The sequence below is a fragment of the Chaetomium strumarium genome (assembly GCF_033439665.1).
Source record: "Chaetomium strumarium strain CBS 333.67 chromosome Unknown B0T15scaffold_6, whole genome shotgun sequence".
NCBI classification, from domain to species: Eukaryota; Fungi; Ascomycota; class Sordariomycetes; order Sordariales; family Chaetomiaceae; genus Chaetomium; species Chaetomium strumarium.
The window spans coordinates 668,906-682,999 of record NW_026944434.1 but is presented as its reverse complement, the minus strand read 5'-3'; the positions used below and the strand labels follow the sequence as shown (position 1 = coordinate 682,999).

The window sequence follows — 14,094 nt, the reverse complement described above, 5'->3', positions numbered from 1 at the left end:
ATGAGGTCCTTCCATAACACGTGCGCCGTGCTTGGCCTGTGCTTTCTCGCTGGGTTCAATGCCGCTGCCGCCGCCGAGAAGGGCTCAATATCACTCCTGGACGCATACGCGGCCCTCCCTAGCTGCGCAGTACGTGCGGTGGAACGATCCGGAACGATGAACCGAGGCGGACTGACCGTGGAAACAGCAAGGATGTCTCCAAACTGCGCTGGGCCAGTCGACCTGCGGCTTGACGAACGTGACGTGCATCTGCAATGACCAGACGCTCAAGAATGCTGCCACGGCTTGCATCACGTCCTCGTGCACGATCAAGCAGTCCCTCAGTACGGCACTCCCCCGGTCGACCTGGGTCTATAGCTGAGGATTGCTCACGTTGACGCTGACGCTGGAAAAACAGCCGCCAAGAACCTCACCTCTCAGCTCTGCGGCGTCGGTCTCCCGGTCGAGAGGGACCGTACCTTGATCCCGCTCTACTCCACCTTCATCGGCCTGGCCGTCTTCGCCGTGATACTTCGCCTCATTGCGCGCGTCTTGACCCAAGCCTACTTCTGGTGGGACGACGCAGCTAATTTTGTTGGCTTCGTACGTCGACCTGTGTGACTGGGCCGGAGGTTCCACGTGCTGACAAGGCCTAAGATCGGTGCAGCGGCCTTCAGTGCTGTGAGTATCAAGTGTGAGTGCTCTGCTCCGCCCTGCCCTGCCCTGCCTTTCGGCACGAAGGACGGAAGAACTAATGCATTCTGCAGCCGTGACGGATGGACAGTCGATCGATATCTGGTTCGTCCCATTCGACGACATCACCGAAGTCGTGCGGGTGAGTCCCAAGCACACGACATACACCGCCCAACCCTTTACCCGAAGTGCCACAGCTGACACCCCGCGGCTCTCCAAACGAAACAGCTGTTCTACTGGCAAATGATCCTCTACTGCGTCACGCGCTTCTTCGTCCGCGCGTCCATCATCCTCTTCTACATGCGCGTCTTCCCGCCCAAGCCGGACCAGAAGCTCGGCCGCATCGTGCAGGCCACGTTCGTGTTCAACATTGTCTACAACGTCAGCTTCCTGTTCGCCGTCATCTTCCAGTGCAGCCCGCTCGCGCACTTCTGGTGGCAGTGGGACGGCGAGCACGCCGGCACGTGCGGCAACGCCAACATCCTGGCCTGGGTCGCCGCCGCCACGGGCATTGTCTACGACCTGTGGCTGCTGGCCCTGCCCTTCTCGCAGCTGCTGACCCTCAACCTGCACTGGAAGCGCAAGCTGATGGGCGGCATGATGTTCTTCGTCGGTGTTGCGTGCGTTCTCCCTTCGCCTCTGCTCTATTTCCCCCCACCCCGTTTATTGGAAAAGGGGATTGTAATGCTGACTGAAGAAAAAAAAATTCAAAAAACAACAGCGTTATGATCATCAGCCTGGTCCGCCTCAAAACCATCAACGAGTTCACCCGCGCTGTCAACCCAACCAGTTCAGTTCTCCCCCACCTTTTTTCAATTCTCCCTTTTTCTCAGCTGCAGGACTCAAACTAACAAACCTTGAAAAACCAAAACAGAAGACCTAGTCCAAATCTGCCTCTGGTCAGGCATCGAGCTCGACGTCGGCGTCATCTGCCCCTGCCTGCCCTCCTTCCGCCTCCTGCTGCGGCGCCTGCTGCCCCGCTTCATGGGCACGACGGGCCAGCGCTACGAGATGGGCTACCATGTCTCGAACCTCACCGGCACGCGGAAGAGCGCGGGCGGGCTTGGTACCACAAATGCTGCTGATGGAGGAGGAGGAGGAGGGGTTGGTGGTGGTGCAGCGGGAGCAGGAGCAGGGAAGATCACGGTGGAGAACCGGGTCAGCATCAAATATGCCAGCGAGGAGGGCGACTCGTCGACGACGACGGCCGATGATGCCAGGAGCTCCTCCGCGAGTGTCACGAATTTGGTGGAGGGCAGGGCGAGTTCGGGCCGCGATGAGGAGAGCGGTCCTCTGCCGCCGCCGACGGGGTATGTGCATCGGCAGGGTGTGAGGCATGGGTATGCTGGGAGGGGGAAACGCTAGACAAGAAGGGACCAATTTTATAATTATAATGTCCTTGATTATATCGTTGCATGGTTGTCGCGCTTGCCTGGCTCTCCGTGGTTATGCCTTTGGTCCTTGTCCGCATGCGTGGTGAGTCCTCGGTCTGTCATATCAAGGAGCGCTTAATGACCGCCTATACTCCGTAACGTACATTATCAGCGAGCGGGACATATCAGCGAGCGGGACACTAATTTCTTGGCACAACGCGTCCTTCCTCATCTACCTCTAACAACGCGTTTTTCCTACATCTAAAGATGTCTTCCACTTCAAAGGAAGCTAGGGTAACCTTGGCCCTCAAAGCTCTTGAAAATGATATAGAACTAAGCCTTCGAGCCGCGGCCAAGCTCTATAACGTGCCAGTTTCAACCCTCGGCTACCGACGTACCGGCCGGCCTATACAACGCGATCTTCCAGCCAATTCGAAGAAGCTTAACGTACATGATAAGCGAGCGACGCAGATAAGCGAGCGACGCACTTTCTACCACCCTACAGCAACTATCCTCAATTATAATACAACAACGCTAGCAACCAACTACAATTACATCAGAAATAGATGAATCAGATGATTCTACAGCCTCCTGGCAAGTGCGAGCATTATGGCCAGGCCTGCCGCATACCCCACAGCATCGAACCTTCGTACGAGCCCCCCCTGAACCGCTACCATCCGGCTGCGTTTCCTGCACTGCCTCCCCACCTACGGCGTTCTGATCTAGTAGATCCTTTGCATCTTGCATAGTAAGTGAACCTCCAAGCTGCACACGTGTTTTCTTGGCACGCCGGCGCTTGCTTAGTGCCTTATTGGCCTTGCGAAGCGAAGAGACCTCTGACCGAAGGAGGGCCACCTGGTGCATTACAGCCATCGTACCCTTGGCAAGCTGGTCTATAGCATCCAACATTGAAGTTGGGGAGCTATTTTGATGGTTCGCAATGCGAGTCTTGATGAGCGTTGACTGTGCGTCGGCTTCTCGTAGGTTATATGGTGTCTGGAAGACCTAGGGTTGCGTAGTGCTGGGCCGTGAGGTTGGGGGTGTTGGCGTACGAAGCTTTATATCTAGCTTAGAAAGCACCCGCTCTGGGTCGTATGGCACAAGGCCAGTCCCTGTAAAGCCACCCTGTACGTTCTTCTCTGTCATAGAAGCAAAGAAGGCTTCTCGGAAGGCATAGAGGAACTCAAGCTTGCTGATGTGGTTGATATGCATGCGCATTAAGCCCTCGATCTGGCGACCGTATGCCTGCTTGAGTGGCCCAAAGCAGCCAACATCGAGAGGCTGGAGCCTATGGGAAGAGTATAGAGGTATGCAGAGTGTGACGATGTTGTTCTGCTGGCAGTAGAGCTCGAATTCGGTTGAGTGGTGGCTCTCGTGGCCGTCGAGGATCAACAACCGGTATATGCCCTTTGTTCGAGGTGCCGTATAGTAATCGAAGTGCTTGATCCAATCCAGACCTACTATATTGGTAGTCCAGCCATTATCGGTGGTTACAATGCGCCAGGTAAGTGGTAGGTTGCACTCCCGGTACCAGTTACTCTGGTGGTACTGTGCGGCTAGGATGATGAACAGAGGGATAACCCAGCCAAGGGCGTTGACTCCCTGGATCACAGTCGCCCACTCCCGATTACTAGGCTAAGCTAGTTTTGCCTTGCCACGCCCATCCGAGGTTGTAACCACCATACCCGCAAAGATAACACCCATTATAAACCCAGTCTCATCAAAGTTGTAGATATCGTTATCGACAATCCTATATTTAGCCCTAGTATTCTACATAAGTGTAAACCACTCGCTGATGACCTGTGGATCCTCGTATTTAGCCCTCTGGTAGTCATACTTGCGTATATACCGCGTACAGAGCTCTGGCTGGCGTTTGACAAAGTTATAAGCCCAGCGTTTGCCGATAGGGGGCGCATCGCGTTCGCATAGTAGGTGGTTGGCTATATCTTCTATACCACTTAATCTAGGTAGGAATACGCGTATAGATAGCTCAGTTATATACTGAACTATTGACTTCTCTTCTAGATCCGTGAGCTTACGCGAGTTGGCTAGAACATCGCGTCTTGTAGCACATCCCTTGCGCCGGTGGCGAATCGTTGCTTCTGGAACGTTGTATAGCTTGGCTACCGCCCGGATACTGAGATTCTCGCTCTGTTGGATAGCTTCGAGGGCTAAAAGAAGCCTGGCTTCTTTTGAGGGGCTACGCATGGCTTGTTGCGGTGGTATTTGGTGGAAAAGTTTAGAGGAGGCGCGTCGCACTGAAAGTGCGTCGCTCGCTTATCTGCGTCGCTCGCTTATCATGTACGTTACCCAATCTGAAGAGGAGGCTATTGTTCAATATATTATTGAGCTATCTATACGAGCTTTTCCACCAAGATTGAGTGGTATAGAAGATATAGCCAACTAACTATTATACGTACGCGATGTGCCCCCTGTCGGCAAGCTCTGGGCGTATCGGTTTGTCAAATGCCAGCCAGAGCTCCGTATGCGTTATTCGCGAAGATACGACTACCAGAGGGCAAAGTACGAGGATCCGAAGGTCATTGGCGAGTGGTTCGCCCTTGTATAGAACGTCAAGGCCAAGTACAGTATTGTAGATGACGATATCTATAACTTCGACGAGACTAGGTTTATAATGGGCATTATCTTCCCGGGCATGGTAGTTACAACCTCGGATGGCTATGGCAAGGCGAAGCTAGCCCAGCCTGGCAACCGCGAATGGGCGATGGTGATCCAAGGCGTCAATGCCCTTGGCTGGGCTATCCCTCTGTTCATCATCTTAGCAGCGCAGTACCACCTCGCCAACTGGTATACCAAGTGCAACCTCCCGGCCGACTGGCGCATTACAACCACCGACAATGGCTGGACTACCAATGCAGTAGGCCTTGATTGGATCAAGCACTTCGACTACCATATAGCGCCTCGGACAAAGGGCAAATACCGGTTGTTGATCCTCGATGGCCACAAAAGCCACTACTCAACCGAGTTCGAGCTCTACTGCCAGCAGAACAACATTATCACGCTCTATATACCTCTACATTCCTCCTACATCCTCCAGCCACTTGATGTTGGCTGCTTTAGGCCGTTAAAGCAGGCGTACGGTCGCCAGATCGAGGACTTGATACGCACATATATCAACCACATAAGCAAGCTCGAGTTCCTTTATGCCTTTCGCATAGCCTTCTTTGCCTCTATCACCAAGAGGAATATACAGGGTGGTTTTACAGGGGCTGGCCTTATACCGTACGATCTAGAGAGGGTGCTTTCGAAGCTAGATATCAAGCTTCGTATAGCAACACCCCCAACCTCACGGCCAGGCACTATATAATCTTGGGTCTTCCAGATACTATACAACCCTCGAGAAGCCAAGTCATAGTCAACGCTTATTAAGACTCGTATTGCCAACCATCAAAATAGCTCCCCGACTTCAATGTTGGCTGCTGTAGACTAGCTTACCAAGGGTATGATGGCTGTAATATACCAGGTGGCCCTCCTTCAGGCAGAGGTATCTTCGCTCCGTAAGGCTAACGAGGCGCTAAGCAAGCGCCGGAGAGCCAAAAAAACACGTGTGCGGCTTGGAGGATCACTTACTGTGCAGGAGGCACAGGAGGTAGTAAGCCAGGGGGCTATAGGTGGGGAGGCAATGCAAGAAACACAGCTGGATGGTAGTGGTGCTGGGGGGGGTCGTACGAAGGTTCGGTGCTGTGGTGTGTGCGGCAAGCCTGGCCATAATGCCCGCACTTGCCAGGAGGGTGCAGAAGGGTCTGATTCATCTGTTTCTGACGTAATTGTAGTTGGTTCTTAGTGTTGTTGCATTGCAATTGAGAGTAGTTGTTATAGAGTAGTGGAGAGTGTCCCGCTCGCTGATATGTCCCGCTCGCTGATAATGTACGTTACCGGATATTCATATTGGCATCATTTCGGCATGATGATGCCTGCAAGCACCCCTTGTCGCTCTGCAATGCGATCAGATCGCTTGACTCGGGCTCGGCGATGCCCAAGCGAAGCCAAGCTTTTTGCATTTTCTTGGCTAATAAGCATGCAATATTTGACAACATAGGAAGATCAGCACGAGGGCAGGCGTGGCACGGGCAGATGGATCAATAAACCTCCTTAGCACAAGTTGACAGTGCAGGGTTAGTATTACGTACATATAAATCAGGTATCTGTATACGGATACCCACCCGGAAGTAGGTACATATGACACCGGGGAGGTCGCTATAACGTATTGCCATTCCTGTCTTAGAAAAGGCGTAAAACAGCGTCCACAGCCTGCAGGAGTGCTGGTAAACACGGCGGAGCAAATACTAAGTGTCTGCCGGGCCCCAGCGGCATGCTGCACCTGCGGACTACACGTGCATATGATATTCGCCCAACATGCAGGGCTGTTCCTAGTTCCCACGACGATACGAAAGGCGGGGAATGCGAGCCGCCACCGGGTGCTGACTGGCTGCTGACCAGCTGCTGGAGATCCCCGATCTCTCCACAGATCACCGCTAGGGATCTACCGGGTCCACGGGCGAGTCAGTTGCGTCTGTACTACATATTGATGACCCTTGCTGGGCGAGCTGACGGGCAGATTGTGGGACTGAGAGACCTTGCATATCAGGAACCGGAGCATATGGCAGTCAGGGACTTGTGAGTCTGATAGTCTTCCAGTATCCTATTTCCCCCCCCATATCTGATTCCGGTGATATCCTACACCATCCACGGGTTGGACGACTGCACCATGGCCATGCCACTATCGATGAACCCCCTGACCCTGCACATCTCCTCCGTCTTCCCCCCTTCGTCACGCACCATATTCCAGAACCGCGCGCCGTTGCTCCACATTAGGTTCGCGGGCCAGTGAACCGTCGTGCCATGCTCGCTGGTCGCCTCCAGCCCGTGGTTGGCGATCAGGACGGGCGAGAAGCGCGGAAGCCGCTCGGGCCGCGCTGCCTTCTCGCCCGGGTCGAACTTGTCCGACACGTACCACCACGCCGAGTCGCCGCACAAGGTCGGTGTCGGCGCTCCCTCTTCTCCGTGGGAGGACCAGTTCAAATCCTTGTCGCCTAACCCGTCGGTGGAGATTCCCGCCATGGGATCGCCCGCTGGGGATTGGAAGATGCTGATCTCAATGCTGACGGTGTGGTTGGTGTTGTCGCTTGGTTGGTACTTTGTGAAGGTGCTGCGTCGGCAGTAATTAGTAGGTCATTTGCCAGCTTGAGTCACTGAGCCGTGATCCAGCACAACCATCAACCTCTCGAGGTCCCAACTCACATATGCGCCAGATGTGGCTCGAGGATTTCCAAGCGGACCCGAACTGTATCTGAGCTGTTGAAAACTAGGAGACGGACAAAGCAGCCCAGCTAGATCAGTCCCGGTGCCGCGTAGTACGATACGTATCGCCTGGGGGAAGCAGTGATTACTACTAGTACTAGTACATACCAAATCGCTCATCTCCTTTCGTTTCCGGTAACGTCTCCGGGGCAAACACCGGTGAAATCTGGAACACCAGTTTTCCCCCTTCATTTACCCCGGGCAAGGTGGAAAACGCCTGCACGCCGGCGCTGAGACGGGTCGAGCAGTCGTCGCCGCAACAGAGCGCGACGCAGCTGTTCACGTAGGGGTAGTAGGAGGCATTATCCTGCTGCCTCCCGGTCACTGCAGGGTCGTAGGCAGGGTCGTAAGCCACCTGCGGGACCGTGAAGGTAGCCTCCACTGCTGAGAAGCTGCCTCGGTCGGGGAAGTCGCGCGCATGCATGCTGAGCCCGCACATGTCTTGTCGCGTTTTCGTGCCGTGTACCAGGGTGGGAAAGGCAAGAGCGAGGAAGGCGAGGTTGAGAAGGCCGTTGAGGATCCGTGGCCGATGCATCTTGCGCTATGAAGTGTTCGGTCAGTAGCGGGCGGGTTTTGAAGAATACTAGTTACCTAGTAGATGTTGAATAAGCAAGATGATGTACGGAGCGGGAGCAGAAGTGGAATTCTCATGGCGTGAACTCCCAGATGATCAGACTTCTATCTTTAATACCCCCTCGTAAATCATTTTGGGGGGGCTCATGACCTGCGACCTGGCAAAGTAGAGATGGATGGTGAGTTCCAGAAGGCTCTCCTTCATCAACAATGCCAGGTCACAAGAGGCTGGCTGCTGAAACGTGGAGTCAGAGTTCTTCCACCGGATGGCAGCACAGCACACGGCAAGCGCGCATGAGCAGTCATCCCACTCTTAGCATTATGTGACTTGAACGGTGTCCGGCCTCTCTCACTCAGCCGCAGGTGGTTTTCCGGGACGGCCAACCTCCAATACCAGGTTTCCTTCGTCTGAAGAATCACATGAATGCCTCGTCAGAGCCGGCAACATGTTATTGTTGGCTACCCAAAGTCGGCTTGTCATTTATGAAAAGGATGCCAAGGTACTTTTGGTTGGACGTTTGCCCACTTGCTGGTGCTAGCACTAATCACCGAGCTGAGTGACCGTGCCCAGACCAGCAACAACCACTGTCACACGAAAAGATCAGCTCAGCACTCAAACTGGGAGCTCGACACCCGGCAGCCTGTTTGTGGACGTACGTGCAGCGGCAGTGATGATGTACGAAGCGATGGTCCACGCCGTCTGAATAACGGCCACCTCATCCGCCTCCGGTCCTCGCGGTCTGTACATGTACCACAAGGCAATCACCAGGCTCAGCACCACGGGACTCATGACCCAGAAGACGATCTTGGTGGCAGACCATCGGAGCAGCAGGCGAAGCGCATATTCCCCAACTTCTGGATCGAGGACACCCGCGTTCAGCTCCTGCCTCACCCATGTAAGCCAGCGGTCGCCCGGGTCGTGCGTGCCGGAGTAGTCGCGGTATAGATCGTTCAGGATGCGCTGGGTGCGGTTGTCGACGGGATCCATGATGTGGTATCCGTGAGAAGGCACACACCGGTACAGTCCGAAACCGGCGACTCTCTTGAGCGAGAGGAGCCTTCGACCCCAGGGTCGTAGCTTTCGCTCAGCCCTTCTGATCTGCTTGAACAGATGTCCGTCTTGAGGGTGTCCACCAGCTGGTGGCAGAACTGGCAGGATGACTTCCTCCGGAACCCGCTGCCGTTCGTCTTGCCACATTCCAACCACGATGTAGTCCTTGTCGGGGAATCCCTCGTTCGCCTTCTTGGTCCTTAGGGTCTGCCTGGTCTCCACCGCTTCTTCCCCGGATCCTATGACAGTGGCGAACGACGTGTGGATAGTCTCATGGGTGTTTGACCGGGCGCACGGGCGTGTGATGGTTGTAGAGGTATAATCTCGGGATACTCGGACTCTGTGAGAGAACATTCCGGCCTCCAAGCTCGCAGCGATAGTTCTCACGCGAGTGGTCTTCGCGATAGGTCGTGGTGGAGGCGGCTCCCGAAGGCGAATCGTTCTGTTTGGGGCCTCGTCCGCCCTGTCCGGATGTACGGTCGGCGCAGTATCCTGATCGTGGCTAGCCATCCGAATGTTTTTGAGAATCAACACACACTTGCGTAAACTCAGGTCGGTCCCTTGTTGCACAATGCGGCGCTGGCAGAAATAACGAATACAGGTGGGATTAAGGGTGGAAATTGGAATGCAATCGCGGGGGTTGATGCCAAATTGCCAAAATGCAGGTGACCTGCCGGCAGCCACCCTCAAGGAGGTTCAGCTGAGCAGCTCCATGTGACCCTCTAGAGGGCTTACTAGACTCGTGCAACCGACTCGAACTTAACATGTCAGTTTCTTGGGAAAAGGCCATTCCCATGTATATTCTGGGGTCAATTGCTTTTGATTCACTTACGTCCACTTATCATTCATTATCTTTAGCGAATAACGTATCTTATAAGCGAGCCGGCCATATAAGCGAGCCGGCCACTCTCCACTACACTACCAACAATATCCTCAATCACAAAACAACAACACTAGGAACTAACAATAATTACATCAGAAACAGATGAATCAGACCCTTCTGCACCCTCCTGGCAAGTGCGGGCATTATGGCCAGGCTTGCCGCACACACCATAGCACCGAACCTTCGTACGACCCCCCCCAGCACCACTACCATCCAGCTGTATTTCTTGCATTTCCTCCCCACCTACAGCCCCTTGGCTTACCACCTCCTGTGCCTCCTGCACAGTAAGTGATCCTCCAAGCCGCACACGTGTTTTTTTGGCTCTCCGGCGCTTGCTTAGCGCCTCGTTAGCCTTGCGGAGCGAAGACACCTCTGCCTAAAGGAGGGCCACCTGGTGCATTATAGCCATTGTACCCTTGGTAAGCTGGTCCACAGCAGCCAACATTGAAGTCGGGGAACTATTTTGATAATTGGCAATGCGAGTCTTGATAAGCGTTGACTGTGTCTTGGCTTCTCAAGGGTTGTATGGTGTCTGGAAGACCCAAGATTGTACAGTGCCCGGCCGTGAGGTTGGGGGTGTTAGTGTACGAAGCTTGATATCTAGCTTCGAAAGCACCCTCTCTGGATCGTATAGTATAAGGCCAGCCCCTGTAAAACCGCCCTATATATTCCTCTTGATGATAGAGGCAAAGAAGGCTGTGCGAAAGGCACAAAGGAACTCGAGCTTGCTTATATGGTTGATATGCGCACGTACCAAGTCCTCAATCTGGCGACCGTACGCCTGCTTCAACGGCCCAAAGCAGCCAACATCAAGTGGCTGGAGGAGGTAGGAGGAATATAGAGGTATGCAGAGCGTAATAATGTTGTTCTGCTGGCAATAGAGCTCGAACTCGGTCGAGTGGTAGCTTTCGTGGCCATCGAGGATCAACAACCGGTATTTACCCTTTGTCCGAGGCACTATATAGTAGTCGAAGTGCTTGATCCAATCAAGGCCTACCGCATTAGTAGTCCAGCCATTCTCGGTGGTTGCAATACGCTAGTCGGCCGGGAGGTTGCACTCTTGATACCAGTTGGCGAGGTGGTACTGCGCCGCTAAGATGATGAACGGAGGGATAGCCCAGCCAAGGGCATTGACGCCTTGGATCACCGTCGCCCATTTGCGGTTGCCAGGCTGGGCTAGCTTCGCCTTGCCACGGCCATCCGAGGTTGTAACCACCATACCCGGGAAGATAATGCCCATTATAAACCCAGTCTCATCGAAGTTGTAGATATCATCATCTACAATGCCGTACTTGGCCTTAACATTCTGCACAAGGGCAAACCATTCGCCAACAACCTTCGGATCCTCGCACTTGGCCCTCTGGTAGTTGTATCTATACGTATAACGCGTCCGGAGCTCTGGCTGGCGTTTGACAAAGTTATGCGCCCAGAGCTTGCCGACAGGGGGCGCGTCGCATACGCGTAGCAGTTGGTTGGCTATATCTTCCATACCACGCAGTCTCGGCGGAAAAGCTCGCTCAGATAGCTCAATTATATACTGAACAAGAGCCTTCTCTTCGGAATCGGTGAGCCGGCGCGAGTTGGGCGTAGTGTCGCGTCGTATAGGCCGGCCCGCTAGTCGGTCTTGCAAGGTTGTTCGTCGAACGTCGTAGTACTTCGCTGCAGCCCTTATGCTTAGTTTTTGGTCTTTTTGTATCGCTTCGAGGGCTAGGTTTATCCTAGCCTCGTACGAAGAAGAAGACATGTTAGGTTGTAAAGAAAATCTGGTTTTAAGCGCGGAAGTGACGCGTCGCGGGTAAAGTGGCCGGCTCGCTTATATGGCCGGCTCGCTTATAAGATACGTTACAACAATCGATACCTTTTTTTGCGTCTGATGGAGCAGGCTAGGAAATCGTCCTCATGTTCCCATCGTAACAACTTTGTAAGGTTCATCACCGACCTCTCGCCATCTTGGCTTTCGTGCTCTCGTCTGTCGGGTCTCCTGCGCACGCTTACTGCAGGTATGCTAGCTGGCAAGTCAAAGAGACACTAATATACCTAGTAGGTGAAAAAGAAAGTCAGAGAACGACTTAACGCATGGCGTTCCCACTTTCAGAACGCGGCTGAGTGGTACAATGTGTGATCCAGTCTTGTGTGATGTACGTGATCCAGGTCTCTAAGCAGTCACGACAGGTGGACTGACCGACTTTAGTTTAGTACTAGTACTCATAAGCTTCTCATTTCTATCAGAGAGGCTTATTATTAGCAACGCCTGCACAGCCCCCCGAGCAATATCAGTTAAATAGGCCTCTAACTAGCCATCGGGTATGGGGATAACGGCTATGAGTACTACAACGAATTCCCGCGCACATATGTACAAACCCAGGATCTAGTCAAGGCGCACATCAGTTCGACGGTCCTAAATATGGTACCTACCACGTGGTGAGACCATCGATCGATCGCTTGCGGGCCGTTCCCGTTTCGGTCGGCGCGTCCGGAACTTCCGGGATGAGCTGCTTGAAAGGAATCGTACATGATCGAAAAGCCGCAGGAGCTGAGCTGAAGTTCAGCTGGGTGGTGGCTGCTTGGCGGACGGAAATCAGGCAAGTGGAGTCTTTGTTTGCTCCTCACCCCACCGATCTATTCGTGGGCTTTTCCGGAGCGGATCCGAGAGAAAAAGCCAGCGAGACAAGCTTAACTCACTATAGACTAGACGGGTGGGATACCGTAGGAATATTGGCAAAGAATGCGGGATGATGATCGGCGACCACCCGAGTGGTGAGGTGCGCATGTGCCGATGCTGCCGACATACTACTATTTATGAGGGATGGCCGGCCCTATTTGCTCTAGGAACGACCTCTCGCAGTCAGCGACCTTGAAGACCTGACTCCTAGCCTCAGCCCTCGACGAAGGAGAACCAAGACAATGAGGCTCATCGAATCCCTCGTCTGTGGGCTCACCGCCCCTCTGGGCGTATTCGCTGGTTGCGTGGACGATAAGTGTCTTCGAGGTGTGTAACTGACAATGCTACCTCATGCAATATGCGTCTGAGAGTGTATGCGGCTTCTGGACTAACGCAAGTTCTCTTCCTCTGTCAAGCCGTCGCCAAGACCCCCAATGCTGGCCGGAACGGGACGGCCGACTGCGAGGCCTATCTGCGGTTCACGACCACAGTCACGGCAGTCGAGACAGTCACGGCATCGACGGAAACGCTGGTCCGCGACCAGACCACCACGGTGGCACAGACACTAACGGTCGTCGAGACCGTCACAGCCACGCAGACAGTCCCGCCAGCCAGCAGCGGCAGTGTCGTCTTCGTCAGGGCAGCAGCAGCCAAGGCATCCGAGAAGAAACCGGAAATCCCGCCCTATGCTCACGGACACTGCCGGTCGTTCGAGCAATACCAGTCGGCGTGCTCCCGGATCGGCGTCCTGCCCACCACCATCACGGTGGCCGGCGCGACAGTCCAGACCTCGGTCACCGCCACGACGGTCGTGACAAGCGTGGTCACGGTCCCGACGACAAACGCCGCGGTGAGCCTCACAACAACGGCCACGGCCACGGTCACGGCCACATCCACCCCGGAGACCCCCAACATCGTGCCCAACGGCGGGTTCGAGAGCGGCACGCTCGACGGGTGGACGGTCGCCGACAACACGACGGGCGAGGTGGTCAGCCCGGGATCCCACTCGTCGTTCTGCCTCCGGCTCGGGCCCATGGACGGCGGGGGCCGCGAGACGGGCCCCTTCCCGCTCCACCAGGTCCGGACGACAGTGTCTGCGACCCGCGGCGCAAACTACAGCTGCAGCTTCGAGTGGGCGTTTGAGAGATACGTCCTCAGTGCGATGAACCATTTGCCCGCGCTCTACGTGTACGTGAACGGCGCCATTGTAGCGACTCCCTTCATGCGTGGACAGCCCGAGGTGTGGCAGACTTGGCGGGCGCAGTTCAACTATACTTCCATGGGCGAGGATCTGCTGGAGTTTATGGCCTATAGCGCCCAGGACGCGTCCTCGAGGGGGGAGAATTACTTCAAGCTCGACAATGTCGTCTGTGTCCCTGCCGCCTAGGTCTGCATGCGGGCACGACTGTCTGAGTCATGGATCGGAAGTGGTTGTTGGGTTTAATACTGAGAACGTGGTTGAATATGTCGCACCAGAGTCGGGATATGCTAGGATGGTAGTGACTGAGGGAGGATGACCATTGCGAGATATATACTATATCATATCGTATAATACGCT

At 54.4% G+C, this 14,094-nt stretch overlaps 4 protein-coding genes across 4 annotated transcripts; 2 read left to right on the top strand and 2 right to left on the bottom strand.

The window, feature by feature from the left end:
* On the top strand, window positions 1-2,037 carry B0T15DRAFT_495591 (uncharacterized protein; the record flags this gene model as incomplete). Its single annotated transcript, XM_062867112.1, has 8 exons — window positions 1-129; window positions 188-323; window positions 398-582; window positions 637-673; window positions 747-814; window positions 901-1,292; window positions 1,394-1,461; window positions 1,547-2,037. The coding sequence occupies 8 exons, from the start codon at window positions 1-3 to the stop codon at window positions 2,035-2,037; spliced, it is 1,506 nt and encodes a 501-aa protein (XP_062718802.1).
* A 4,637-nt stretch (window positions 2,038-6,674) lies between these two features.
* On the bottom strand, window positions 6,675-8,227 carry B0T15DRAFT_261429 (uncharacterized protein). Its single transcript, XM_062863337.1, has 3 exons — window positions 7,476-8,227; window positions 7,308-7,371; window positions 6,675-7,215 (listed from the first exon to the last, which is right to left on the bottom strand). The coding sequence occupies exons 1-3, from the start codon at window positions 7,900-7,902 to the stop codon at window positions 6,744-6,746; spliced, it is 963 nt and encodes a 320-aa protein (XP_062718801.1). The 5' UTR covers window positions 7,903-8,227; the 3' UTR covers window positions 6,675-6,743.
* B0T15DRAFT_261431 (uncharacterized protein) lies at window positions 8,192-9,784 on the bottom strand. The gene is made up of 2 exons (XM_062863338.1): window positions 8,598-9,784; window positions 8,192-8,525 (listed from the first exon to the last, which is right to left on the bottom strand). Exons 1-2 carry the CDS (start codon window positions 9,499-9,501, stop codon window positions 8,482-8,484), a joined length of 948 nt encoding a protein of 315 aa, XP_062718800.1. The 5' UTR covers window positions 9,502-9,784; the 3' UTR covers window positions 8,192-8,481.
* A 2,910-nt stretch (window positions 9,785-12,694) lies between these two features.
* Window positions 12,695-14,071, top strand: B0T15DRAFT_261401 (uncharacterized protein). The gene is made up of 2 exons (XM_062863336.1): window positions 12,695-12,863; window positions 12,953-14,071. Exons 1-2 carry the CDS (start codon window positions 12,779-12,781, stop codon window positions 13,921-13,923), a joined length of 1,056 nt encoding a protein of 351 aa, XP_062718799.1. The 5' UTR covers window positions 12,695-12,778; the 3' UTR covers window positions 13,924-14,071.
* Window positions 14,072-14,094: the final 23 nt, after the last annotated feature.

What these genes read in the sequence shown, in the direction of transcription:
- B0T15DRAFT_261429 (XM_062863337.1), bottom strand. Translation starts at nt 7,902, where the DNA reads ATGCATCGGCCACGGATCCTCAACGGCCTTCTCAACCTCGCCTTCCTC. An exon ending in GAAAGGAGATGAGCGATTTG is followed by an intron (nt 7,372 to 7,475) that starts GTATGTACTAGT and finishes TCCGTCTCCTAG; the next exon opens with TTTTCAACAGCTCAGATACA. An exon ending in GAGCCACATCTGGCGCATAT is followed by an intron (nt 7,216 to 7,307) that starts GTGAGTTGGGAC and finishes CTGCCGACGCAG; the next exon opens with CACCTTCACAAAGTACCAAC.
- B0T15DRAFT_261431 (XM_062863338.1), bottom strand. Translation starts at nt 9,501, where the DNA reads ATGGCTAGCCACGATCAGGATACTGCGCCGACCGTACATCCGGACAGG. An exon ending in CATCATCACTGCCGCTGCAC is followed by an intron (nt 8,526 to 8,597) that starts GTACGTCCACAA and finishes TTCGTGTGACAG; the next exon opens with TGGTTGTTGCTGGTCTGGGC.
- B0T15DRAFT_261401 (XM_062863336.1), top strand. Translation starts at nt 12,779, where the DNA reads ATGAGGCTCATCGAATCCCTCGTCTGTGGGCTCACCGCCCCTCTGGGC. An exon ending in GGACGATAAGTGTCTTCGAG is followed by an intron (nt 12,864 to 12,952) that starts GTGTGTAACTGA and finishes TCCTCTGTCAAG; the next exon opens with CCGTCGCCAAGACCCCCAAT.